The sequence below is a fragment of the Phyllostomus hastatus genome, unplaced genomic scaffold, assembly GCF_019186645.2.
Source record: "Phyllostomus hastatus isolate PE091 unplaced genomic scaffold, TTU_PhHast_1.1 phas_contig_58, whole genome shotgun sequence".
NCBI lineage: Eukaryota > Metazoa > Chordata > Mammalia > Chiroptera > Phyllostomidae > Phyllostomus > Phyllostomus hastatus.
The window spans coordinates 60,176,193-60,202,395 of record NW_025333916.1 but is presented as its reverse complement, the minus strand read 5'-3'; the positions used below and the strand labels follow the sequence as shown (position 1 = coordinate 60,202,395).

Sequence of the window (26,203 nt, the reverse complement as noted above, 5' to 3'; positions counted from 1 at the left end):
TTATTGAATGTCTGCCGTGTGCCAAGCACTTTCCTAAATGCCGAGGCTACAGAAGAAAATGAGACAACCTTGAACCCCGGAGTTAGTGGGGGAGAGAGGTAATAAATGAACACACAAATAAATAAGCACCCAGACCGCCCGACTGCAGTGTGAGCTGTGTCGTGGACCGAGGTAAGATGCGGTGGTGGAGTAACTGGACAAGTTTCAGAAGCAAGGAAAATCTCTTTGAGGAGGTGACACAGAGGCTGAAGTCCGAATTACAGGACAATGTGCAGAATAAGGGCAGGGACTTTGGAGTCATTTGCTAGCTGTGGGACCTTGGACACATTATCACGGTAAAAAAAAATATGATATAAAAGTTACCATCTTAACTACTTTTAAGCCTACGGTGTAGCAATGTTAACTGTATTCACACTGTCCTTACCCACAACACGTATTTCTGAGGGGTCTGCAGGATGGGAAGACCTATCTCTCCAAAGCACTGGGAGAACCTGGTCCGAGGCAAGTCTGCCCTGATTGCTCAGGCCAAGGTCATGGCCTCCACTCCTGAGGACCCGTGTCTCAGAGTTCATGAGACGCATCCCCAGGTGGCACCCGAGTGCAATCAAAGGTGCCAGGCATACTGCCGTCATCCCCAGCATCTAGCAGAGCGCAGCTGCTTGACTGATGCTCGGTCCTTCATAAACAAATGGATGAAGGAAGGAGTGCGGCCAGTTGTGTTGCTAAGCAACTTTGACCACCTCATGCAGGCCCAGCTCACGGGGCATCGGACTTGGACTGAAGGACGCTTTCTGTGTCCGCACAAAGTGGCCACTGTCCCCCTCCAGGGCTCAGCCCCGCCAGAGAGGGATGGATCTTGAGGCTGCTTCCTGGAGCTATTTTCAGCAAAGAAAGAAAAAGGAAAAGAAACGTATTGTTTTTCCTCCCTCCTGGCCTCCCACTGTGAGGCATAGATTTTGTCTCAGGCTTTTCCAGAAACCTCACCCTTGGACTAGGATCAAGAGAAGAAAACTCCAGGGTTCTTTTCAGAGTACATGCAAACAAGATTTGCGTTGTGACTGAAAGTCTTTCAAGCCCAGGGGGGTGGAGGTGGGGGAGTGGAGCCTGCTGGGGTGTGCCCGAGAGCCAGCCTCGCAGCTGCCTCCCCTGGCCTCTCTCTCCCCACCCCAGCCCAGACACAGGACCCTCCCAAGACTCCCGACTCTTCCTTATCAGTCACTTTTTTTTTTTAAGCAGAGACTCCTGATACTCAGTCCCCTGCTTTCTCTACTTTTTTTTTAAAAAAATATTTTATTTATTTATTTTTAGAGAGGGAAGGGAGAGAGAGAGAGAGAGAGAAACATCAATGTGGGGTTGCTGAGGGCCGAGGCCTGCAACCCAGGCATGTGCCCTGACTGGGAATAGAATCTGCGATGCTTTGGTTCTCAGCCCGCGCTCAATATCAGTCACTTCTTTACTCTTCACAGTGACCTCCAATGGCTTCGCTTTAGGGAACAAACACGGGCTCCCTTTTCTCAGGACAACAAACCACATGCCGTGGGCAGTCACGGCCACCAAGTGACCAGGCAGGAGTTGTGAGTCTCCCTGGGACACCAGGAGGCTGGGCTGCAGGGGCTCCAGACTAGGGCACAGTGTTGGCCCCTTAGGCATTCGTAACCCGTAACCCAGAGGGGCGACACCAAATACACAGACAGCTGGAGGAGAGGCGGATGGGCTCACACCGAGAGGGGAAGGCGTCAGCAACGTGCTGTGAAGGGTCCAAGGAGGCGAGGACTTCCTGGCCCGCCAATGCCCACGCCCGTCCCAGGCCGGAGGGGCAGCAACCTGCTTCCTTCGGGGCCAGGCAGGCCAGTCTGGGTCCGGGACGAGAGGACGGGGGTGACGAGGACACGCGCACAGTGCGTCCCTCTTCTGGCCTTAGGTCTGTTTCCAGCCTGATTCCTGGATGTGGGAAGCTGCTTAAAATACTGTTTTCTTTAGTAACGAAGGAATTTCGTATTGGTAGCTAGTACTAGTGTTAAAATCGATGCTGAATGAGTAGCCCTCCAAAACCTGCCATTGCTAGGGTATCATCGGTTCTACAGAAGTCAAAAGTTAAAGGAAGTTTATCACCAAGATAATTTCATAAAAGCTCTCAGCTCTTTCATTCGTCTAGAGAATTCCTCAGGTTTACTGAATCTGACCCCAAGCACAATAGGAAAAGTGAGAGAACAACTCTTTCTTTCTTCTTCCCTCCCTCCCTCCCTCCAGTCCTTCCTTCATCTCTCTAAGATATTATTTATTTTAGAGAGAGGGGAAGTGAGGGAGAGAAACATCAATGTGAAAAAGATGCATGATCAGCTGCCTCTGCCTCTCACATGCCCTGTACTGAATACCTAGCCCACAACCCAGGCATGTGCCCTGACTGGGGATTGAACCAGCAATCTTTTGGTTCGCAGGTCGGCACTCAATCTACTGAGCCACACCAGCCAGGGTGAGAACACCACCTTTTGGTGCTTCAGCAGTGCTAAAGTTCCTGAACAAACCGCTGTATTTATTGAGTAGCACCCGCGTGCGGAGAATTGGACTCTCAGTCCCCTGCTTTCTCTACTTTTTTTTAAATAAAGATTTTATTTATTTATTTATTTTTAGAGAGGGAAGGGAGGGAGAAAGAGAGAGAGAGAGAGAGAAACATCAATGTACGGTTGCTGGGGGCCATGGCCTGCAACCCAGGCATGTGCCCTGACTGGGAATTGAACCTGCGATGCCTGGTTCGCAGCCTGAGCTCAATATCAGTCACTTTACTCTTCACTGTGACCTCCAATGGCATTGCTTTAGGAGAAAAACATGGGCTCCCTTTTCTCAGGACAACAAACCCCATGGCGTGGGGAGAATTCGAAGCACCACCATTGTCCTTATGGCTTCTTATTTGTCTGCAAAGTTAGGGAATGCAAGTTTAATAACCAGAACAGACGATCACACAGCAGCTGAAGAGACTTCAGGCTGGTCCGTGCCCAGTGAGTTGTGCACAATGGGGTGTGAAGGGCACCGTGGGGCCAAGGTCTCGCAGCGGCTGCTGGGCTTTAGAGCCACGGGGGCTGAGATGGGGTTGGAAGTAACGACAACAGCTGCTACTGAGTGAGCGCTTACTGCCTTGGGCATTGTGCTGGGCGCCTTTGCAAATTCTCTTTTCTTTTCATTGTACTACCTCTTCATTGGAAAAACACTAAAGCACATCCTCACACCTACATAAATGGAATTATATACCTAGTCCACGGGTTGGGAGAATAAATTTATCAAAATTCAGTGTTTTTTAAAACTGATCTGCAGATTCCATGCAATTCCCATCAACATCATGCAAGACTTTGTTAACACGTGTTTTCCGCGTTGGTCCTCACAACGACCACACAACTGTTGAGGAACTGACCGGATGAGAGGTCCAGGAGAGGCCGTCTGGGCCGGGGCGGGCGTCTGGGGCATCACCCAGCCCCGGTTCCTGCTGGGTCCCTGCTGCTCCCGCCCCGGGTGCTCTCTCCCTCCCTGCTGCACAACGGCCCACCCGCCGCAGAGGTTGCCCTGCCACCGCAGCAGAAAGCTGGAACCACAGGTGCTGAGAAATGGGAAGAGAAACTTCCTTAGAGTTCCAGCCCTGTGCCGACTCCCACACCACCCTGTTGGCCAGAACTGGGTCACAGAGACATCCCAGCTGCAGGATTGGCTGAGAAGTGGAGGCTGTTGGGTTTTTGGGTTTTTATTCTTTAACTTGAGCACAGAGCTGTCTAAAAGCTCGGGAGCTGTGGCGTGAAGGGCATGGGAGGAAAAGGACGCTGGGTGGCCATCAGCAGGGCCAACAGCAGCCCTGCTGCTGTCCTCTCGTTTTCCACATGGAAAGCCTACACGATGAGAGTTAAGGAACTTGCCCGAAGTCACATATAGTTAATAAGCAGGGACGCTGGACACAGACACAGGCAATCCGACTCCAGAGCCTGAACTTCTAACCCTGTGCTCAGATTCGAGCTGGAGAGAAGAGGGAAAAACACTCTGAGAGCGGGGGTTGGCAGGGGTGGGACCACGTGCAAGTGAGGCACTAAGGCTGGAAGAGGCAGCCGCACCACAGGGCGGTGGGAAATAGGGTGGGAAAGGTCACTTGGGTTCATTCCATCTGCCTGGCTTTGCCTTCAGGGTCACGAACCTTGTCAGTCCTGAGGTTGAAGCAAGGATGACGTCACTAGGCACACGTTGTCAGGGAGTGACAGCCTTGTCCAGAAGGCCAGAGCTGAGTCAGCTAACACTATGGCCGGGGTTAGTACACCAGGAGATACCAAGTGTGAGCAGAGCCAGAAACCCACGGTTTGTGGCACGTTCAAGGCTGACCCTGGAGCAGCCAAGTGTCGGTCCAGGCCTGTTCTGAGACTCAGAGGCCTCCCATGGCAGTCTCAGAGATGCTGGAGCTGGAGGCCAGGGTCTGGGTCTCAGGTTTGGGGTCAGGAGTTGAAGAACTGCAACCTGGAGTATGACGTCCCTAGGGCCTGACTGGTTTCATAGCGACCCTTGTCCCTCCGGCACCTTCGGAACGTTATTGGCACATTGCTTAGCTCCGGCTTCTGGCCTCTGTGGTCCGAGACCTTACACTGCAGAGGGCGTGATGACCCCGCAGGAACAGAGCACTGGAGCCCAAGAGCAGGGGCCGTTACCAAGGAAAACTAGGGCGACCTGAACACGAGCGCCGTGATGCCTGGACAACTGATCTGATCACCGGGACAGGGGAGTGACCAGTAGACGGGCAGTGCGGGCAGCGTGGACACCCTGGACGGAGGGAGGATGCGTGTCCGTGGGACGAGAGATTTCATCAGCTGCTCAGACGGCGTGCAATGTAACACTGATGAACGGTTTATTTCTAGAATTTTCCAGTTAATCTGCTTGAACCATGGCTGGCCGAGGGCGACAGAAACTGTGGAGAGCGAACCCGCGGATCAAGGGGACGAGCGTAAGGTGCATGACGACTTCAGACAGGTGAGGCTGTTAACTGGAAGAGAGCCGAGCAGCCGGAACTGGGGGTTCCCGGAAGGGGGAGCACAAGTGGCCAGGGCCTCGGGCTGAGTTGCGTTCCCTCGATTCCGTGTGCTGCAGCCCTGACCCCTCGTGCCCAGAGTGTGACAGCTTGGAGCCAGGGCCTTTGGGCAGGTCATACGCCTGGGCCTTCATCCAGCACGACCGGTGTCCTCATATGGAGAGATCAGGACACGGGCACCCACAGAATGAAATACAGCACAGTTTTTATAAAGAATGAGGTGACGCTGCACATGGACACAGAAAAACACCGACAACTTGGGAAACGTATATTATTAAATGAAAAATCGTTGTGAAACAGCACGTGGAGAATGACAACATTTATTTATCCCTAGTGTATTCTTTCCACCAGTTTGAGACCCTAGTTAAGGGTCTACAAGTTAAGACCCTAGTTCCTCTTTTGAAAAGTTAAATCTGTTTTTAATGACCACTCTATAAAGCTATGTGATCTGAAATGTTTACACTGAATTGGTAATTCCATCAGAAAACTCATAACATTTGCCTTAAGATTCTGCCAGAAAACACTTCAGTTTTGAGAAACCATCAACAGAAGTCCTAGAAGACTTTTTTGGGGGGTACCTACACGTGGAAAATGAAGTGGCAAATTAAGACCATCAGACAATGTACCTCGTCTTGAAATACTTGTCTAACTGAGACGAGAGGAGGAGCTGTGGGGAAAACATTTCAACTATGTAATCTCACGTCTCTACAGCACGCTGGGCACACACGGAGAGCTCTCTGGGTCTAAGGGAAACGAGTTACGTGTTTTTTGCAGCGAGTCTCGGGCATCACTTGTTTTGAGAAGGAAGTCATCACACAGACCCGTCTTCCATGTCCAGATTGTGTGAGGAAATGAATATTCACTTGAGCTTCATCGGCAAATACGGCAGCTCTGGCCATGAGAAATGTCCAAGATAAAAATACTTCCATGAACAATGATTAAAATTTAAAAAAATAAAAAAATAAAAAAAATACTTTCAAGGACATGATTTGCTTTATTAGGTTTGGACCACTCTTCGGACTGTAAGAAATTTCACAGGGATCTCAGTGGAGTTATATAACTCCAGAATTTGGACTTCTCATTTCGTAAGTCGCGTGAAATAAAGTATCATTCATTTGCATATTCCTGCAAAGACTCATTAAGAATCAATCCTTTGTATGAAGCTGCCCAGTGAATCTCCATTGTTGTGACTTAGAACCCCTGGACGTCTTGAGAGTGGGTGTAACTAACAAACACACAGGCGGCAAACACAAGGCCCTGGAGCCCAATCTGGCCTCCACCTACTTTTATCCAGCCCAGCACCTTGTTTCTACCTGCCGGCAGCGCCCAGCTCCTTGCCCCTAGTTAAGGAGTGGTTACCAGTTCCTTCCTGAAAACATACCAGAAAACCTGGTATGGAACTGCAGAGGAAGGAACCAAGAGAGGTCAGGCAGTTTGGGATCAAAAAAATGACCCGGAGGCCAGGCCTGGTCGGAGACCTGGGCAGGCCTGTGGACAGTAACTGGCCCATCCATGCTGGACAGGCAGAGAGAGAAGGAACAGAGACGGTGTCCCTGGGCGGGGGGAGGGGGGGGGGAACTTCCTTCCCAGCTCCATACCAGGTTTTCTGGGCCCCACCCAACAAACTGGCTCCCCTTAGTTTGTTGACTTATTTGGACTTTTACAAAGGCAGCTTGTGACTCAGATTTTAGCTTGATAGGGTCCTCTGACTTTCGTGTCTCCCGAACTTGGAGCCAGAGACAATCCGGCCCACTCTGCCTTTAGGAAGGAACCGTGAACTGCCTGCCGGGCTACCCAAATTAACTCGTACAGTACGTGAAAAATAGAACAGCAAGGGTCCTTCATTAGAAAATGCAGGAATAGGCACAAGAATGAAATAAATGCATTTCACTCCAGATGTTGGGAAACTAGATGAGACATTTAGGGAGAAATTCCATAAAATCCACTCCAAATACCAATTGCAACAACAGCATAAAGTCTGCCAGAAATATTCTTTCTAGGAAAGCAGTTTTCTAAAAGTCATCTAAAAGTTTTCTTAAGTCCACATAAGGAGTCCTTGGTCAAAGCCACACATTTAATTTAGTTTGAGTGCTGGTTAGCTACAACATAATTTGCTTTTTCCTCCACGAAGACTGGGGACCCAGCTTACCTGCAGTGCAGGGCAGATGGTGCAAGTCAGGACACGGCTCTCCCGCATTCTCTCCGTCCAGCGTGGCTGCACGTGGCTACACCAGCCCCCTTAGCCGCCCTGGGGCACACAGCTGTGTGAGTTTGAGTCCAAATGCAGCCACAAAGTGTCAGGTGGACACGGCTCCAATACACTCGAAGGTGCTTCTTCGAGGCTAAAAAACCAAAGAGAAACTCTGGTACTGATATTTTTTCTTTTTTTATTGTATTTTTTCCCCAGTACCACTTAGTCCCCTTGTACCCCTCTTCCCCCTCCCCCACACAGTCACCACCCTGCTGTCCATGCCCACGAGTCCTTTGTCCTTTTTGCTCATCCCTCCACCCACTACCCTCCCCCACCTGTAGCTGTCATCCTGCTCTCCACCTGTGAGTCTATCTCTATGTTGCTTGTTACTTCAGTTTGTTTATTAGATTCCACATGAGTGAGATCATAGAGTGTTTGTCTTTCTCTGACTGGTTTATTTCACTCAGCATAATGTTCTCCAGGTCCATTCATGCTGTTGCAAAGGGTAAAGTTTTCTTCTTTTTCTTACGGCTGAGTAGTACTCCGTTGTGTAAATGTCCCATCCTTGTTTTATCCACTTGGTACTGATATTTTTAAAGACAAGTTAAAAATAAATTAGTAGAACATCAATTTTTAAGGGTATACAGTTCTTAAAATATCATACTGTGAACAATGCAATGTTAATTAAAATACTTAAAAATTACTTGAAGTATTTTATGCTTTAGTTTTTCAAAAGAACATTTTAAAAATAATTAATATTAATGTCATTGTTTAAAAAAACTAATGCCTGTTTTAAAAAACTGTCGACATTCTTCAACCCAGTAGCAAATGATTAAAGCACTTACAGGTGCACCACCAGGTTTCGCTACAGGTCAGAGCACAAACATACTCTCTGAATGTGGGCGTTTCAGCAACTCAGGGGATTAATGTCGTTTGGGGGTCAGCTGATGTCCCCACACGCTTCTTGCATGTTGATGTCAACACCGTGTCCCACGAGGAGCCGGAGGCACTACCTGTGGACATGTTTCCTTTCAAATAAAATTAGCAACGTCCTATTTGGAGCAAACGTTCTTCTCATGTTTGTTCCTCTCCAGTGTGCTCAGCCCCACGTGAAACCCGGCCCGGCCTGTTGCTCCCTCCTGAACTGGGCGTGTGTTTGATCTACCAAACAGTTCTCAGATCTGCGAGCTGGCGGGCCTGGAGGAAAGCGCCCTTCAAAGCATATTTCAGTTTCTCGTGAATCTCAAAGGATTCAACGAGTCCTTATCTGATCCAAGCTGCTGTTCCCGAGCCTTCCTCTGGCCATTGTTGTCACTTATCTTGTTCACTCGGAAAAGGTCTTGTTTTCCGTAGGCACCTCTTGTATATCTTTCAGCATGGGCGCCCCCAAATATTACACTTGGTACAATGCTGAGGGTGAGGCCTAGAGCACCTTCTTGTACGTATAACTCAGGTCCAAAGGTAGGTCCAAGGGAGCGGGAAAGTCTTCATTTCCCTTTGCCTGTGAAACGCCACCTGGCAATCAAGCGAAGGGCTCAGTATTTCACAGGGCGCTTCATGGGGCAGCGACACTCTCTTTCACCTTCTAATATTTGAGCTGTCGGTGTTAGAAGTGCCCACGGACTGATGCCATGCCATGCCCTGCTGCAGCGAATAAACTGGTTGGTCAAATCACAGTTCATAGCCCTTCTTTCTTTTAAGTTCTCCATGGACTCAGAGTTATAGGGGCCTATTCTCCAAGGAAACCACCTGAGACCCATGAAAAGGTATGCACGCTTATTAAAAACATGGATTCAGTACAAGCACAAACATCCTGGGGACAAATGAGAGGGATGTGGAAGAACGAAACTGTGAAGAAAGAGATTCTTGGCTCCAGGGTTGGAAGCTGTAAAAGATGGGATCATTAAGATAACATTCAGTGTCAGCAGTCAGGTTGGATTGCGTGCCCGTGGCTATGGCAACCTGTCGGGGGATTTTGATCACTCATAAAAATGGAAACAGGACAGCTCTCTGGACAGTGCTGTGGTCAGGTTTGCAGGAACTCTGAAGCTAGAGGGTAAAGCCTGAGATAAAGAGCCCGTGAACTTGCAGGAGAGTGTGCGGACCTGCCCTGCTGGTCCTGACTCTGGGCTGGACAGAACACTCCTGTGTTCATTGCCAAGGCTCCAAGGGTCTCGGAGACGATTCCCCCTTTCACTTTGCAGCATGTATTTCTGTTTCCTTGTTTGGTCTACCCCATTAGATTTTGAGATCCTTGAAAACAAGGGAGTTTAGCATTATGCCTAGCATTAACACCTAACAAATGTTTATTTGATTTTCTTTGATGTTATGTCATTTGATTGAACACCCAGTAAAGGTTTGCCTGAGAATCGTGCTGTCTTAGAAATGCTGGCGGCTCCCTGGGGGCCCCGCCCAGGAGAGGCTGTTCAGAACGGATTCCCTTTGAACACCACAAGCTCCCATCTTCCCCTCCTGCCACCTGGGGGTCTTAGACACACCTCCCCGCTGCGCCCGGAGAGAACCCTCTGGGTAGGAGGCCGCGGCCAAGCCCCACGTAAAGGGAGGAGTGATGGTGAAACGACTCCTTTCCTGCAGCAGACAGATGTAACGTAACTATTTCAATTTGTCCAGAAAATGAACCACAGGGGGCAGAATGTGCTTTTTACAAAAATGTTGCACAAGATTCTTTTGAAAAGCAAGTATGTGTATATGTGCATTTTTTTTCTGGGGAGAAAGGAAGCATTTAACTGGGTTCTCCACGGGATTCGGGACCCACGGAGTTCCTGCTTCGTGTGAGTAAAGCAGCTGCCTCCCAGATATCAAGCTGCTACTTCGATGGGAAGTTTCTTTGCAGGGGTGATAATACCTGAGCCTCTTTTTCACTCCCTGCACCTCGTGCAACCCTTCCCAACGCACCGCCATCCCCGGGGGGCGGCTGTTGGTGAAAACGAAGGCGGTGAGAAGCAGGGCTGACTTGAACGGCACCGCCACCCAGGGGCGCCCCCGCTTGTCACTGCTCTTCTTGCCTTACCCACTGCGGGCTGCTCCCTCGCAGGCCGGTGGGAAGAATTCACCCCTCTCTGAAAGAGAGGGGGGGATTTTCCATTGTCTCTGCATGTTCTGAAATGTCCATCCCCATTTCCATGTCCAGCTATTGTCACGATTACCTTTTATTTGTAAAATAATTATATTTGTAAAGATGTTACATGAGATAAAAAAATTCTGGGGGCTGCCCAGGTCTTCCAGGGAGTAGGACTTTTGTGAAAATGAGATGGGGCTTGGTTTCCCTCAGGTGGGAGGCCTAGTTCCTTGCTCTTCTCCTTAAATGAAAAAGAAAAGAGCAGGGGTTTGAAGCACAGCCAAACAGTCGCAGGAGGCTGGGAGGGTTTGACTCAGCGGGTGGTTTTTCTAACAAAGTGCACACAGTACAGCTGGGGTGAGGCCTGGCCGCTACAAAGCACAAGGGAAAAAAAAAGTTCTTCTTCTTCTTAAAGCAGCAGCTTGATTTGCTGGCTCAGCAAATGTTTCTCCCTGTTCTAGTTTGGAAAAACACATGCCTTGGAAGTCCTCTCTCCCCTTAGCCCTTCCTCCCGCCCCCGACTGTACCATTCAATCCTAGGGGCTGGGGTGACTGACAAGGACAAGCAGCAACTGCCAAAAACTACCTCCCCTACCCCCCAGCCTTGTTCCGAGCAGCCCGTGCTACTTTCTTTTGAGTGGATCCTCCCGATCAGCTCAGGGGTTTGCCCTGCTTACAGGGTCACAGGCCAGGAAGCACCGGACTCTGGACCGCAGCTGCGCGGGGAGGTAAACAACAGGGCTATAAATACCCGTGGTCCTGGCCGCTCTTTGCAGAGGAGTCCAGTTGCTGAGCCGAGAGACAGCCTCCTCGTCTGAAGGGGCCCCCACGACGTGAGTAGGAATTTTGTGTTTCCCAGCTCTTGACTCTCTCAGAGTTCGGTAAATGATGTTGAGTCTGTTCAAGAGTTTCTTTCCTTGGAGAAGGGATCGTAAAAGAAGAGGTAGGTGAAGGAAATAAAACTGATGCAGAAGAAAGAGAACAAACGTCCTGTAAAACCGGGCGTGGCGGGTGCAGTTGTGCAGAGAGCAGATCCACAGTCTGGCTGATTTCTGCCCTGCCTTCCTCCACACAGCTGAGCTGGCAGGTGGGAGCAGGGGCGGCTGGGGAAATCGGACACTTGGACTCTGCAGAAAGGTGTGATGTGACATGGCAGTAACGAAGGGTCAAGCCTACTGACTTCCCGTTGAAACGCAGAGAGAAGTCAAGGGCAAAGACGGCCCGTGGATTTGAGAGCCGAGACGAACTAGGGCCATCTGCAGAGATGCAGAAATGCCCAGGGCTATTGTGAGCAGTGTCAGAAAAAATAAGAAGGGAGAGCAGGTTTGGTCCACGGTGCAGAAACGGTCACCCCTGAAAGAGACACAGCCCTTGTCAAAATCGGGTGTGCTGGGATTAAGTGCAGAGTTTTGCAGTTTAAGGGGAGAGGGGGAGCTTTTAGGTGGACGAGGAAGCACCTCGAAGGTCAAGGGAAGAGGCTGAAGAAAGGTTCTGTGTAGCCTGTTTTTAAGTGGGGAATTTTAAACACTGTAGGTCTGGATGTGGCCAGCAAACCTGGGTTTTGTGATTGAAAAGTGGTGAGCTTAGTGAAATCTGTACTTTCTGAGTGTCGCTGGACCTGCTGTTTATCTTCATGACGTTTATGTAGCTGACAGCTGTCATTATACTCAAAAGTCTATGACGTAAAAATAAGATGACCTTAAACACAGTTAACCGCGGGCTGGTTACAACGACAGAGGAAAATCTGAAAGTGCACACGCTAATTCACTGCCCTCTGCTATGGCTTGAGTTATTTTTCTATGGAAGAAAGAAGTGAGGGAAAGGAGTGAAATAGCCTTTTCACTATGTAGCTGTTTGGAACATTACACTCTATGGCAAACTGGGCGTACCAAGTCCTGAATTTATGCTGACGGTTCTAAAATCACTGAACGTACATTCTAGAAATTAGGGCTAAACATAGCCACTTCAGTAAGAGATAAAACAGACTGAATGATTGTACTGCTTTCTCTGCTGGGCTAGGACATAGACAGACAGACAGACAGACAGACAAAGCCTCGGACTGCTATAGTTATTACAGGTGACCTGTCTACAGAAAACCTACTGACATGGCCCTGGCTGGTGTGGCTCAGTGGGCTGAGCACCAGACTGCCAACCAAAGGGTCGCCAGCTTGATTCCCAGTCAGGGCACATGCCTGGGTTGTGAGCCAGGTCCCCAGTAGGGGGTGCGTGAGGAGCAACCACACACTGGTGTTTCCCTCCTCTCTTTCTTGCTCCCTTCCCTTCTCTCTAAAATAAGTGCATTACAGTGGAGAAGAGGTCATGTTTTGGAGTTAGCAGAGCTGCTCTGCCTCTGGCTGCCCTTTCCACCTTTAAATGGATATTGGGTGTGTGGAGGGCCAATGTCCTGGGTCCAACAATATGGAGACAGGATAGGGAGGAGAATTACACCTGCTGGGTTTATAGACATCCCTAGGTACGGCTGTGGCACCATCGATGAGGGTGACGGAAAGCTTTCCTCTCCTACAGGACAACCCCAGCCATGTGGAGCGGCCTGGGGCTTGCCCTGGCTCTCTGCCTCCTGCCCTGGGCGGGAGCGGAGAGCCAGGGGCGGGGCTCCTTCTGCAAGGAGCCTCCGGCCTGGAGCATCGGGGATCAAGACCCGATGCTGAACTCCCACGGCTCGGTCACCGTGGTCGCCCTTCTCCAGGCCAGCTGATCCTTCTGCATTACGCAGGCATCCAGGTACGACAGCCTTTCTGTGGTCTGGGGTTCCTTCGGGGAAATGCTGTTAAGCGCATGTGTACATAAAATTAAAAACAAATAGAAAAGATGTATTTAGGGAATCACAGTTTCGGAAAAACTATACATCTTCGGATAGAACATCTTAGAAGAAAAAAGACTAGGAAGATACACGCCAAAATGTTTACAGTAGTTTTCTTGGGACAATGAAAATTTTTTCTTCTCTTCATGGACCTATGTTTCATAATGTCCTACTAAACGTGTATTACTTGTGTAATGAAAGTGTTCTAAAATGTACCCCTGTGAGTACACTAGCTGTTTCAATATAGCACACGAAGCCGAGTGCTGTGCCAGGGCAGGAAGAACGCTAGACTTGCCGCAGAGGCCTTGGGTTACTTAACAAATATATATATTTATATTTAATTCATATACATTTGTTAAATGCATGTAACTAGTATGTGAAAAAATATTTGTTGGGTTATTTGCCAGCTATTTACTGGGTAGAATTCTCTGTAACCGGGAGATGGATTTAGACGAATGTCGTATGATTAATTAGAGCACTAAACGGGTTCATGTCTGTGCAGGCATTTAGCGTAAGGTTTTCACCGAGCGCAAGGGCTTGATAGATAATGAAACAATAAAAGCTTCAGGCCTGTACGAGAACAGAAAGAAGGGGTGTGAGTATGTACAAGTAGAGAGGTTCATGTAGAAAACAAAGAGGAGAAAAGGAGGCATCACTAATAAAATTAAATACAAATTATTCATGTTGTTGTCTTTTCCCCACACGTTTTAGGCTGGACGACCTGCGAGTAAAACTGGAGAAAGAGGGCTTTGCCAACATTTCCTATGTTGTTGTGAATCACCAAGGACTCCCTTCTCGATCCAAATACGTGCAGCTTAAAGAGAAGGTTTCAGAGCATATTCCGGTTTATCAGCAAGAAGAAAACCAAACCGATGTCTGGACTCTCTTAAATGGGAGCAAAGATGACTTCCTCATATATGACAGGTGTGTACACACACACGCACCCCGCCAGAAATGAAAATATACCTGCTTTGTGTTTAACTTAATAGCAAGTGATTTCAGATAAGACACCTGCTTTGATTTTATTACCAAATGCTGTTTCAAAGTGATCCCATTAAAATGTTTGGTTTTAATATTTTGGAAATGAGTTTCTTTTACATAAAAGAATGTGCCATTCCAGTAAGGAAATAAAGGAGATTGACCATACTTTCCCCCATAAACTGGTGTTCTGGTTAAATGAAAACAAGGATCTTTATAATATATCAAATTCTAATCTAAGAATTTGCTGGTGAATAACCACATTATCCAGGCCACTTGCTTATTTCTAATCTAATGAATAATTTAAGGCTGTATACCTGAATTCCTGAACTATAAGGTGCCTTAATTATTTAGGTATAACCAGTACAATGGCTATTTTGACTCCATGAGAAATAAAACCTTTGTATTTGGGGAACCTCAAAGCATCCGTTATCTGATATACCAACAGTCCTCCTGGGTGCTGTTTTCCTTCAACTCTTTAGACTCGACCTAGGTGTAAGCCTTCCGTGGTCTTACTGTAAATATTTTTAATATCCATGTCATTTTTTTAGGACCGCGGAGTTCTAATTTAAACAGCAGCAAAGTGTAACCCTTTGATAGTCACATGGAACCACATACACTGGGTAAAACACGGGCAAGGCGTTTTTCTGAGAGTGCCGGTGTTCTAATATTTCTTTCATTGTGCTGAACTTCTGTTGCATCGGATATACTTTTAAGTAGATGGGCTACTGGCCAAGACTTGAGGATTTTTTGGTTAAGTCCCTTGCTGTGTGGACTTCCAGCTGCCGCAGCAGTTAGGAAAAGCTCCTGCGATTTGCAGAGTGTAGTTTCCGGTGCCAGTGGTGGGAGCATCGGTAGAATTTTTAAGTCCCTTACAAAGTTGTATTCGACCAAGTCACAGTGACTGTACTCTCCAGAGTTTTGATGTCATGTGTGGTGCCATCCCCATAACGTCCCTAAGCGCTGGTGTTAGACTCACTGCAGTCCTGCTCTGCCCTGACGCGGGCGCAGGGCCGGGCGGCTTGTCCAGACCCCGCAGAAGAACATTTACTGACGGCGTGTCCGTGTCGTAGCCAGAGGCCACTGACCCTGCGCAGTGCTATTCCGAGCCACGCTCGAGGAGGCTTCCGATACGGAGAACATTGTGATGACCTCGTGTTTGCCCTTTTTTCCAGATGTGGCCGCCTCGTGTACCACCTTGGCCTGCCTTACTCCATCCTAGTTTTCTCGTACGTGGAACAGGCCATTAAGTTCGCTTACTGCGAGGAGAAATGTGGGAACTGCTCTTTCACGGTATTTTTCTCAATTATTTTTGCCGGGAGAAAAAAGGAAATCTTTTAAGAGTTATCTAAATAAGTTAGTATTTCATAACCAATGAGCTGATCGGTGTTTCTGTTGGTGTACCAAAAAAAAAAAAAAAAAAAAACTACAACGGTAATCTTTATGATTACACACACTTCCTGTCATGTAACATCTACTTTAGAACATGTTGTCAAGATCCGTATTGCCGCTTCTATCTGGAAGGACTTGAGAAAATGAGCAGCAACATAGATCACACAGTTCAGTTACTACCAAGTGATGTTGTGGGGGTGTCCGTGCTCAGAGAACTCGGCCCACGTGCAGTGAGTGACGTTAGTGCAGCGTCCTGAGCGTGGTTCCCACGAGAGCATGGTGGTAGCAAAGCTGGGCCACAGCATTGCCTGCAGTGCAGTCGGGGCCCAGACCGCCACCTAACGTACCGGGGACAGACTGTCAGCTGTCCATGTGGCGCCGCCCTCACGCCGGCTGCCCTTCTGCGGGTGGGCTGCTGCATCGACCTCAAAATGAGAGAAGTCTTCTACTCCTTACTGAGATTTCTCACACAAGAGTCTCTCCTCGAAATAAGAGGCACTCTGCTTAAATATTGTTTATAAAAAAGACACCGAAAGGATTTTAATGTCTATTAACTAGACTTTCCCTCTTCATATTAAGAAGGAAAATACTTCCAAACAATGTTTGCTTGATAGGGCAAATTGGCAAAATTTAAACTCAGATTGAAAAACAATTCTGAATTTTATTTGTAACCTGTAGTTCCTTCAGATTTTTCCCAGCTCTAAAAAAGTCATCTCAAATTTTAATGAATCATTTAATTAACTCATTCAGTTGCTAAGGGGCACAACAGGTTATTTAGTTAATGTCATTTTTCACATGTTAATCTACATGATAATCTAAGAAGGGTTGCTTTCTGCTTTCAAGATACGGAGACTGATATAATGCAAATAAATTAGTAACTCCATGTCTAACTTACACTAAGTGCTTAATAAATGCCAGCTATGTTGATTCTTCATACTTTGTGATTATTTCAGTATTTGGCATTTTTGCAAATACCTAATGGTTACAAATATACCCAGTTACACTGAAACAAAGCAGAAACATGCGTACAACATGCTCAAAATTTACAAATCATCTGTAAAAAGGAATAAATGCCATATGCATCTGATAGGCCAAGTCGAATTGGGGTCTTTCATTGTGCCCTAGGTGCCATCAATCATATGACACATTAGTCTACTTACTATTAACAATGCTGTCAGTTCACAGGGGACACCAGGGGACAGCACCATCAGTCATGGGACACACTCTGACTCTAAATCAACATGTGACAAAGTACATTGTGACCTCAGTGAAATATGGTAATTGGCTTCTGGAACCTAATCTACTACTACTATAGTTATTTGTATTTGTTTAATCAGTTAACATTTAGAGCATTACACAGTATACTTTAAACACTTAATCAAATTGTGTTTAAGTTTTTAATCAAATACTTACTATTAACTTCTCAAAAGTAACTCAGAAATAACAACAACAAAAAAGACCACTTAGTAGTCGTATGCTGAATTCCAGTGGAACTTACCCCATTCAAAACCTTGAAAACACCGAACCAAACCACTTAGCCTTTGGCCTCTCCAGTGGACTCTGTACCTTTGCTCACAAACACCTTCGGGCCGAGGTCTGACACGACAGTACCGTGTCTGTGCACTGCGAGCCTGCGGCTTGTGAGCGCACCAAACAGTGCAGACAGACCGAGCAAGCCGCAGGCCCAGAGGCGGGGCATCACGCTTAGTGGAAGGCGGGCGGCGACCTGCGCTTTTCAGCTGCTGCCACCATCCACAGTCAGCACCCGCGAACATAGCTTGGTGAAGCTCAGAACGTCTCCTGGCATGGGCTGAGGTACAAAAAGCTACTGATTTGGAGCAGCTGATTGGCATTTTTGATCATCGGTGAGAAATTAGTTTGCCCTCGAATGTCCTGGTAGGTGGGAAGCACCCCGGACACGGCGCAAAGGCTCCGTGCGTGCCGACCGACTCCAGGGAGTGGCCCTGGGCCGGCTGGACCGCGGTCACAGTAACGCAGGGTTTGACTTCCGCTCTAAGCCTCCTGTACCTCTCAGGTCCTTCCTCGGAGTTCTTGAAAACAGAGGAAATGCTCTTGATACGAAAAGGAAAATCTGAATTCTGTCACTGATTTAACCAGTCTAAAGCTGAGCTGAACTGTTGAGCTTTAATCGTATTACACTCTATTTTATCTACTTTCAAAATGTTAATGTTCATTCATTTGTAAGATGCTCGAAGGTTCTTTAAGTGCACACTTTGCACCAACAGCACTTTACAATTAGATGTGGATGGGAATCAGACTTCAATAAAATGTCTAGATGTTAAGGTTACCACCAGATTCTTTTCTCATTAGCATTATGCTAGGAAAACAAAGCCAGTGCTAGCCTGACTGGCTGGGATTTCATACGTTAGCTCTGCAAATCATTTTCATGCATGCCTGCTAAACCTACGCACGTGTGGATAATGAGCATCTGATAAATCTGTTCCAGATCCCAGACGATGAAGACGTCTGTAAAAATGTGTCCTTGGCCACCACGAGGAAAACCACCGAGGCCCCAGAGCCGCAGCCCCACCCCCACCATCGCCATCACCACCGGCACGGGCACCGGCACTGGCACGGGCTCGGGCACCGACACTGGCACGTTAAGCACGGCCAGCCCTCAGAGAGTCAGCATCCGGAAGCACCACCCGAGTCTGAGCACCCCCCTTCTCCAGGCCTTCATCACCACCATAAGCTCAAGGGCCCCCAGAGACAGGAGGACCCAGCGAGTTGAGATGAGCTAGAGAATGAACCGTTACCACCTTCTTCTTCACGAAAGGAGGTGGTAACCTCCTGTGGAAGGAGATGTATAAATCGGTTACTCTGAAAGTTGCCCAAAGATTCGGCGTCAGCCCCTAGCAGCTGATGCTGACATTGTCGACATCTGATATTTGAAAAAACAGGGTCTGCAGTCACCTGACAGTGTCAGGGAAGCCTCCCCTCTTTGTGTAGCTGAGAGGGGCTGTGGGCGGAGGAGAGCGTCATTGAGTCTTGACAGTGACGTTTGCCTCGGGTCGCCTGACCGGGGAGTCAGCGGCTCCAGCCCACAGAAGCCAGCACCACCTGAAGCTGAAAAGATAAGGCAGAAATGTGAGCATGACCTTCAAACTAAACACTTAATTAGGACACACTCCCAAGTCAATCCTGACACAGTTTCACTTTCGGCATTTTTATAAGCTACTTAATAATGACCAAAAATTAGGAATTGGATTTGTGCAAACATGAAGAAATCTATTATGCTGGCCTCCAAATTTTAAGATCTGCGCCAAAGAAAATTTTGACCCAAACCATTTTTCTTAAAAGAAGGGGCAACTGGAAGGTGACTGCAGTATTTGGTTAATGTGTCTTTCTTTTTCTTTTTCCGGCTTTCTACTTGCCTCAATGAGAACAGGAACGTAAACTATGACCTAGGGGTTTCTGTGGGATGCTTGGCAATTAGAATGGAGGAAGAACAACAAAGACATGTTTTCCATTTTTTCTTACTTGTCAAAACATTATTACTTTTGTCTTTTTAATCTTACAGTTTTAACTGATTACACCTTTTAAAGGAAGAAGTGAATTCTGTCTTTTAAGATTCAGAAATACTTAACATATGAGTATTTTGCTATGACTACCTTTTAAATATCCATTTACACTTTTTTATATCTAAGACTCAAATCTTGATTTTTTACTACTGTCTGTGAAAGAAGGCTTTATCTATTGTTTTCTTTACTTGGCATGCTATCATGCTAAAACTTGAGAACGCCTGTCTTGAGAGAGATACAGAGAGAGATAAAAGAATGTTGTCTATCTTTTGGTTGCTTAGACAGTATTTCCATAGTCAATGATGGTTGAATAGGTAAACTGAGGCCTATGCACCTGAACTTCGTTATGGCTAATACTATTAAGCAAGAATGCAGTACACAGTTGGCCAAAGTATGGATTTATTTCAATAAACTCAATTTAAAAAGTTTAATGCTGTCTCTTTCATTGTTATTACTTGGGCAGTATGTTATACTGACAACAGAAGTGAATTTTTCAACTGCTTTTAAAGAGATTAAATATCAGCGAATGGATTTGCTGCTACACTTAAAACCGTCGACGTTTAAGGGGAGGATCTTTGCCAACAGAGAGGCGCTGCTCTAAGTCATGGATGGTGTTACGAAGAATAGCAATCTCCTTGTTCTTCTCTTCTTGAAGATGCTGAAGCTTCTAAAGGAAGCAGAAAAATTTTGTTATTGCAATCCAGACATAATAAGATTAAGTACAAGGGACAACAAAAACTAAACTTCTAGTTTAAGTAGAAATAGACAGTAAAAAAAGATGCGCTATTTTGCAGAGTATTTAAGTTTTGTGGGTCTTAATGGGTAAGACTGACATGAGGATGCAGAACACACGACAGCACCGCCGGCTTCGGTCTGTCCCCGTCTCCCCGCAGAACGTGCCGTGGTAAAGCACACACAAGAAGGAGCGGAGCAGAAAGGCATCTGTGTGCCTAAACAGCTTCAGAAGTCAGCCAGCCTTAGTTCAAAATACATTACGGAATTCCTTAGACAGTCCAGAGTCAGAGGACTTCGGTGGTGATTTCATTAACTACCAAGATTTACTAGTTAAATTGAAAGTGGCCTTTAAAGATTATTAAAATCTAGTATCTTTCTGATTGTGTGAGATGTTTTAAGAAAAATTCTGCCCTGGCTGGTGTGGCTCAGTGAGTGGGTTGAGTACTGGCCTGTGAACCAAAGGGTCGCAGGTTCGATTCCCAATCAGGGCACATGCCTGGGTTGCAGGCCAGGTCCCCAGTCGGGGTCATGCAAGAGGCAACCACACATCGATGTTTCTCTCCCTCTCTTTCTCCCTCCCTTCCCCTAAAATCTTGAAAAAAAAAAGTAAAGTTCTTAGACAGCTCTTTTGAAAGGAAACACACTGAAAAGATTTATTTTTTTAAGTAACAGCCATGGGAGAAAAATCAACATACCCTTCTGTAGATGCTCTGTGGCAAAACAGTAGAATCTGGATACGGTTTTGACTTAGTTTGAACTCTTGCTAGTTTGGCATCAAACTGAATCAAGTTTAAAAAGAAAGTTATTGAGAACATTCTAGTTAAACAATTAGAAGCAATCATCTCCATAACTAGAAATATAATCCATTATATCCTTTGATATTTAGTGTGTAACTTAAGTATAGTCTCTGTATAACAGAATACAGGAAAGCCTTTCCTTAAGAAAAGGCAACGGATGCCCAAACAGGACTAACCCTGGCCGCATGCTGAGACTGCCTGCGGAGCTTCTTAAAAGGACCGAACATCGGGCGCTACCTGCGAGATTCTGGGTGGGGCTAGCCTCATCTTTTTCTCAAGACAACAGGGGTTTCTATCAGGCAGGGTTAATAATCTAGCTGACTTAGAGAGAAAAATATTTTCACATTACTCTGAGTGTGCTTTTGTAAAGAAAATGTAGTGTAATTAACCGTCATGGGAGGGAATCTCACGTGCCCTTCTGCACAGACTTTGAGGCCGAATAGTAGGGTTTGGATACGCTTTTGTCGATTTAGTCTGAACTCTCTCTAGTTTGACATTAAACTAAATCAGGTTAAAAATTTTTCGTAAGGTCATTCTTACAGGTCATATTATTTTACAAAATCTTCCATTATAATTTTCTCCTTATAATGATAATTTTGTGTAATTTCCCTGTGGACTAAGGAGAAACTCTCCGTGAGACCGTGTTCTGGTTGGGGGGGAGGGGTGGGCGATTGCATGACAACAAAGAGCACCAAGAGTTCTGCACGTGAGCCACACCACAGACCTGCCTGGGCCGACAGGGCCCAGACAGCACCTGAAACACACATCCCCAGTGAAGGGATTAGAAGTTGAGGGTCGGTCTGGAAATATGGCCTCTGGACCCCACTGGCCCTGCAGCGCCTGCTGTGGCGTGTGGGTACCCCTGGCCAGAGGCAGCAGCTGCAAAAAGCCTCTAAACTCAACCCTTTTGCTCAGTGATTACACAGTTTTCAACGCCGTACCTCGCCACAAGCCCCAGGGACACCGACTTTCAGGAACATGAACAGTAAGTTACCTTAACTCGTGGTGAACTATGACAGTGTAAGGTGACATGTCAGGCTGGAGGAATGTGGTAAAACAGGATGGAAAGGAAGATTGGTAAGATCTAGGGAAACTTTTAAAGAGCAGATATATTGCCACATACTAGTATCTTTAGATTTTGACAGCTGGTTAACCCACTGAAAAGGCTTTCCAGCAAAGAACTGGAGCGTCAGTCTTTAAGATGCCCTGTCTGAAGTCCCTTTAAAATGAAAAAAAAAGAGTCTGGTTTGTCTGCCCCTACGATATGTATTTTTGTACACATTTATTAGGGAGACATTTGTCTCTTTTTAAGTAAAGAGAGAGGGATTACTGGTTGGTCCACCAGGGCTGCACAATTTCTGCCAAGGGGAGAGTGATGCAAAGCATTGGAAACACTCTCCCCTGCGGGAAGGGAGTCCCATGAAGCCTGCGTGGACTCAGCTATAAAGGACGGGGAATCCCTGGGTTATCTGACGCCTGAGAGGGAGCGAGGCCTTCCCTGGAGCCCAGGACCTTCTGCACGAGTGACAGTCCCACCTTCGGGCCGAGTGCTGGAAGGCGGCCTAGCTCCCGGTTGCAGCGGTGTGAGCGCTGCCTGTGACAAAGTGTGCGGTGCGAAGTCCATCTCAGTGGGACGGAAATGCCCACACCGTGGTCCAGACTGAGGGGTGCGCACTCACAGTCAGTGGTCTTCAACATTTACCTCCAGCTGTAGTTTGATGATTTCACTTTGTCTTTCCTTTTCCTGAATTCTTAACTTTTCATTTAGCTCTGAAATTTCCACCTCCATTTTCTCTATCAGTTCTTTATTCTTTTCTTCACTTAATTCAACTGAAAAAAAAACCCCAAAATAAATGAAATTAATTCACCTTAACGCTTAAAAAAATCTTATAAGCTTATAGTTCTTCAGTATTTTCAGTGATCCACAAAGAAGTAAATTTTATTGCTAAAAATACATGAGGTCTGTCCGGAAAAAGTCCACCCATTGTCCACCCATTGTGGACTAATACATGTGTATGAGAAGACAGGTGTGTGATTTTCTTTATTATAATTCTCCTGAAAGTTTTTGTGATGAAGAATATGCTGGCCTTCTAGAATGAACTGGAAAATGTTTCCTGCTTTCTGTTTGTGAATCCACTGAAAGGGCTTGTGAAAGACTGGCATTGCTTTTCCTGGACTGTTGGGTAGAATTTCACCAGGAAAGCCATCTGAGTCTGGAGTTTTCTTTGTGGGAAAAATATTTATGATAGATTTAACTTCTGTAATAGACAGAACAACTCAGATTTTCAGTTTCTTCTTGTGTGCTTTTTGTCCTTCAAAGATGTCTGATTCATCAAAAATTTCAAATTCATTGGCAAAAAGATGTTAGTTTATGCAGTTAATTAGGAGTTCATTCGCTTTTTAAAGTTCAAAGTGACTTTCCTTTCACATTTCTGATATTGCTTCGTTGAAAGTTTCTCTATTTTTTCTTGTATAGCTTTGATGGAAGTTAATCAATTTTATTAGGTTTTTCAAAAAAATTTAGAATCTGATTCTTTATTATGTATGTGTTTGTAATTTCATTAATACCCGACTTTCTTCTTTCTAATGTCTTTGGTCTTAGTTTGATATTTTCCCCTTAACTTCTGGATATAGGTATTTAGGTGATTGATTTAAACATTTTCCAATATTTGTATGGAAGCCCATACATACACAGACGCATAAACGCAGCTTTATCTGTGCCCCACAGTTTTGATGTGTTGTCTGTATTAGTCAGCTCAGGACCCTCCAGGATTTCTACTTCGGCCCACAGGTTATTCAGAAATGATTTACAGACATATAAGGATTTTCTAGTTATCTCCTTCTTAGAAGGCCAGGAGAAACTGCAAACGTCCCTTCTAAAGTGGCTGATGGAGGTTGCAGCCCCCACGGTGAGGCATCCTCATTAACACTTGCTGTTGACAGTGTTTGAAAACATGTCAGCGGTTCTAAAACGTTCAGAGTGGTTTTATCTCATCATGGTTTTATTTTGCATTTTCCTGCTTACTAGTTATGCTGAACATGTTTCCATGTGCTTATTTTCCATCTGTGTATCTCGGGGGAAGTGCTGTTCAGGTATTTTGCCTTGTTGGGTTGTCTGACTTATTATTGAATTGTTCGAGTTTTTTCATATCCTGGATACAATTCCTTTATCGGATACACATTGGAAGTACAGTCTGCCAGTCCGAGGCCTGTCTTTTCATTGTATTAACAGTGTTGAAGGACAGAAGTTAATAATTTTGATGAAGGTGAACTTAGAATTTTTTTATTATTTGTGCTTTTTGTCTCTTTGTAAGAATTGTGCTTAACTCAAGGTTGCAAAGATTATCTTTTATGAACTCTTCACAATTTTATAGATGTAGGTTTACTTTTAGACCAGTCATCCATTTCAAGTTCATTTTTGCATATTATGTACATAAATATGGTCTCATTAAGAAAGATTTTTAATACCCTTATGAAACTAGTTAAGAAGCAACATAGGTTCATGAGATCTGCTTTATTAAAGGAAGAAAATTACCATAGTGAAGTTATATTCAATATGCTGAATATATAAATATTAGTTATTAATTATACACTTTATATTAATTTTATAAGAACATTGTTTTATATGAAATAATAAATGCAAACACCATGAATCCAATTTAGAAATGTTATAATTTAGGTGAAAACCTAAACTGAAATACATCAAGGCAGTGTTCATTCAAGAATACTGGCTATTGCTGAAAAAGTTTATATATGCATTTCAATTGTCTCATGGTATCTTAGAATTCAGGAAATAAAAAATTACCTTACCTTTTTTTTGCATATCCTGATAAAGTTTCTTTATTTCTACCTTATGTACTTCTTCTTTGATTTTCATTTCACTCATAAGTTTGGCAATATTATTCTTATATTCCTAAAGATTAAAATATATATTTATTCTTCAATTTAAATATGCGTGCACTACTTTTGAATGATTAGAAAGGTAAAATTTTCAAATTTTATATTAACTTTTTAAAAAAGATTTTTTAAATTTATTTTTAGAGAGGGAAGGGAGGGAGAAAGAGAGAGAGAGAGAGAGAGAGAAACATCAATGTGCAGTTGCTAGGGGCTGTGGCCTGCAACCCAGGCATGTGCCCTGACTGGGAATCGAACCTACAATGCTTTGGTTCGCAGTCCACGCTCAATCCACTGAGCTACACCAGCCAGGGCTTATACTGACTTTTGATATGTAATCATAGCTAGAAGGGAAAGATACTACTGTTCACTGTTAGAATAATCAGCTTCTGGTCCAAGAAGACAGAGACCATCTGGAGAGTGTCGTTTTATTTCTGCTTTCTGAATACTCATTACCAGTGCTTAGCACATCAGAGATTCTTAAAATATTTTGTTTAATTATGTGAATAAATGCCATGACAGCATTAAAATATGTCCAATAAAAGCCAAAGCTCGGCTTCAGGGCCAAGAGTAGTCGCTATTCGACAGTCAGTCAGCTTACCCCAACGTGGAACAAACCCCTTTGAAAGCGGGCTGAGCTTCTATGTTTCTAACAGTTATATAAACACTTCCGACTCCCGGAAGGAGGTGAAGCACCCCGTTTTGAGAATTAGCTTCAAGAGGCAGAGGCTAGAAGAGGGCGGACTGGGGAGTGGAGGAGCGCCCCGCAGGACCCGAGACCAGCTCCGTCGGTGGTGGGGGCGCAGAGGCAAGTTCTCCTGCTGAATGGGGGAGGGGTGCTGAGAAGGCGGTGGAAGAAGAAGTCCCCAAAGAAGGGACTGACAATTTTCCCAGTGGCACGTTCCTGCTTAAAGAAATCACTCACAGGCTTGAGACGTAGGAGGAAAGGAAAGCAGCAAGGAGAGTGAAGCAGTGCAGTAAGAAAGACACAGCAATGGGGGTGGGTGGTCACAAAAAGCCTCTGAACACCATAGAAGGCAGGAACTTTTTAATCACTGCTGTTTTCCCAACTCCTAGTGTGCATCTCCTGATATGTATTTGTCGAATGAATGAGAGTGCCAATGAAAATCATTTAAGTCAGAAGTTCTTCGCTTAGACCCAGTAAACAGGCTTTCGAGGATCTGTTAACTTCCTGGAATTGCAGGCAAAATTATACACATATATGTGCGCATATGCGCATATGCGCTCTGGGACATTTTTCTCAGGCAGGGTTCGGAGCCTTCAACAGAGTGTTCAGTGCACGAAGGAGGGAAAGGAGCCTAGATCCCTCGGCTCGCAGAAGTTCAAGGGGATACAGTCTAGACCCGCACTGTGGTACCCTGCCGGGCCACCTGCGGAACAGCCGAGCCTACCAACCACTGGCTTTAGTGGAAGTTCTGCAGGTGAAGTTGGGCTGAATCTCACGAATGGCTGTTCTTCATATGCACAGATCTAGATTCCTATACACACAACTACTAAGTGGCTTTCACAAACTACTCCAGACTCAACGGGGTACAGTGCACAGTTACTGCTCTGAGAAACGAGGGACAATTTTCATTCCCCATGGACTTCACGGCCTGAAGGTTCCACCGCTCAAGTGGAATGCTTCCAGAAGACCCAGGATTTTCACGGCAACCCTCAGGCAGGGGGGCTGCCCTAAGGGCCGGGCTGGGGCTCCGTCCCAC

The 26,203-nt window shown here is 45.9% G+C and overlaps 2 protein-coding genes across 3 annotated transcripts in view; one reads left to right on the top strand and one right to left on the bottom strand.

Annotated features, from left to right (window-relative positions):
* Nucleotides 1-10,997: 10,997 nt before the first annotated feature.
* On the top strand, nucleotides 10,998-19,484 carry LOC123824613 (selenoprotein P). The gene is made up of 5 exons (XM_045847868.1): nucleotides 10,998-11,153; nucleotides 12,847-13,062; nucleotides 13,853-14,065; nucleotides 15,295-15,412; nucleotides 17,979-19,484. The coding sequence occupies exons 2-5, from the start codon at nucleotides 12,860-12,862 to the stop codon at nucleotides 18,621-18,623; spliced, it is 1,179 nt and encodes a 392-aa protein (XP_045703824.1). The 5' UTR covers nucleotides 10,998-11,153; nucleotides 12,847-12,859; the 3' UTR covers nucleotides 18,624-19,484.
* CCDC152 (coiled-coil domain containing 152) overlaps nucleotides 18,754-26,203 on the bottom strand; it is a 21,537-nt gene continuing 14,087 nt past the window's right edge. For both annotated transcript variants that reach the window (XM_045847870.1, XM_045847869.1), the window contains exons 6-9: nucleotides 24,396-24,498; nucleotides 22,288-22,415; nucleotides 20,484-20,567; nucleotides 18,754-19,720 (exon numbers count right to left, since the gene is read on the bottom strand). In XM_045847870.1, coding sequence (XP_045703826.1) covers nucleotides 19,598-19,720; nucleotides 20,484-20,567; nucleotides 22,288-22,415; nucleotides 24,396-24,498 — 438 coding nt within the window. In that variant the 3' untranslated portion in view covers nucleotides 18,754-19,597. The remainder of the gene's footprint in view (nucleotides 19,721-20,483; nucleotides 20,568-22,287; nucleotides 22,416-24,395; nucleotides 24,499-26,203) is intronic.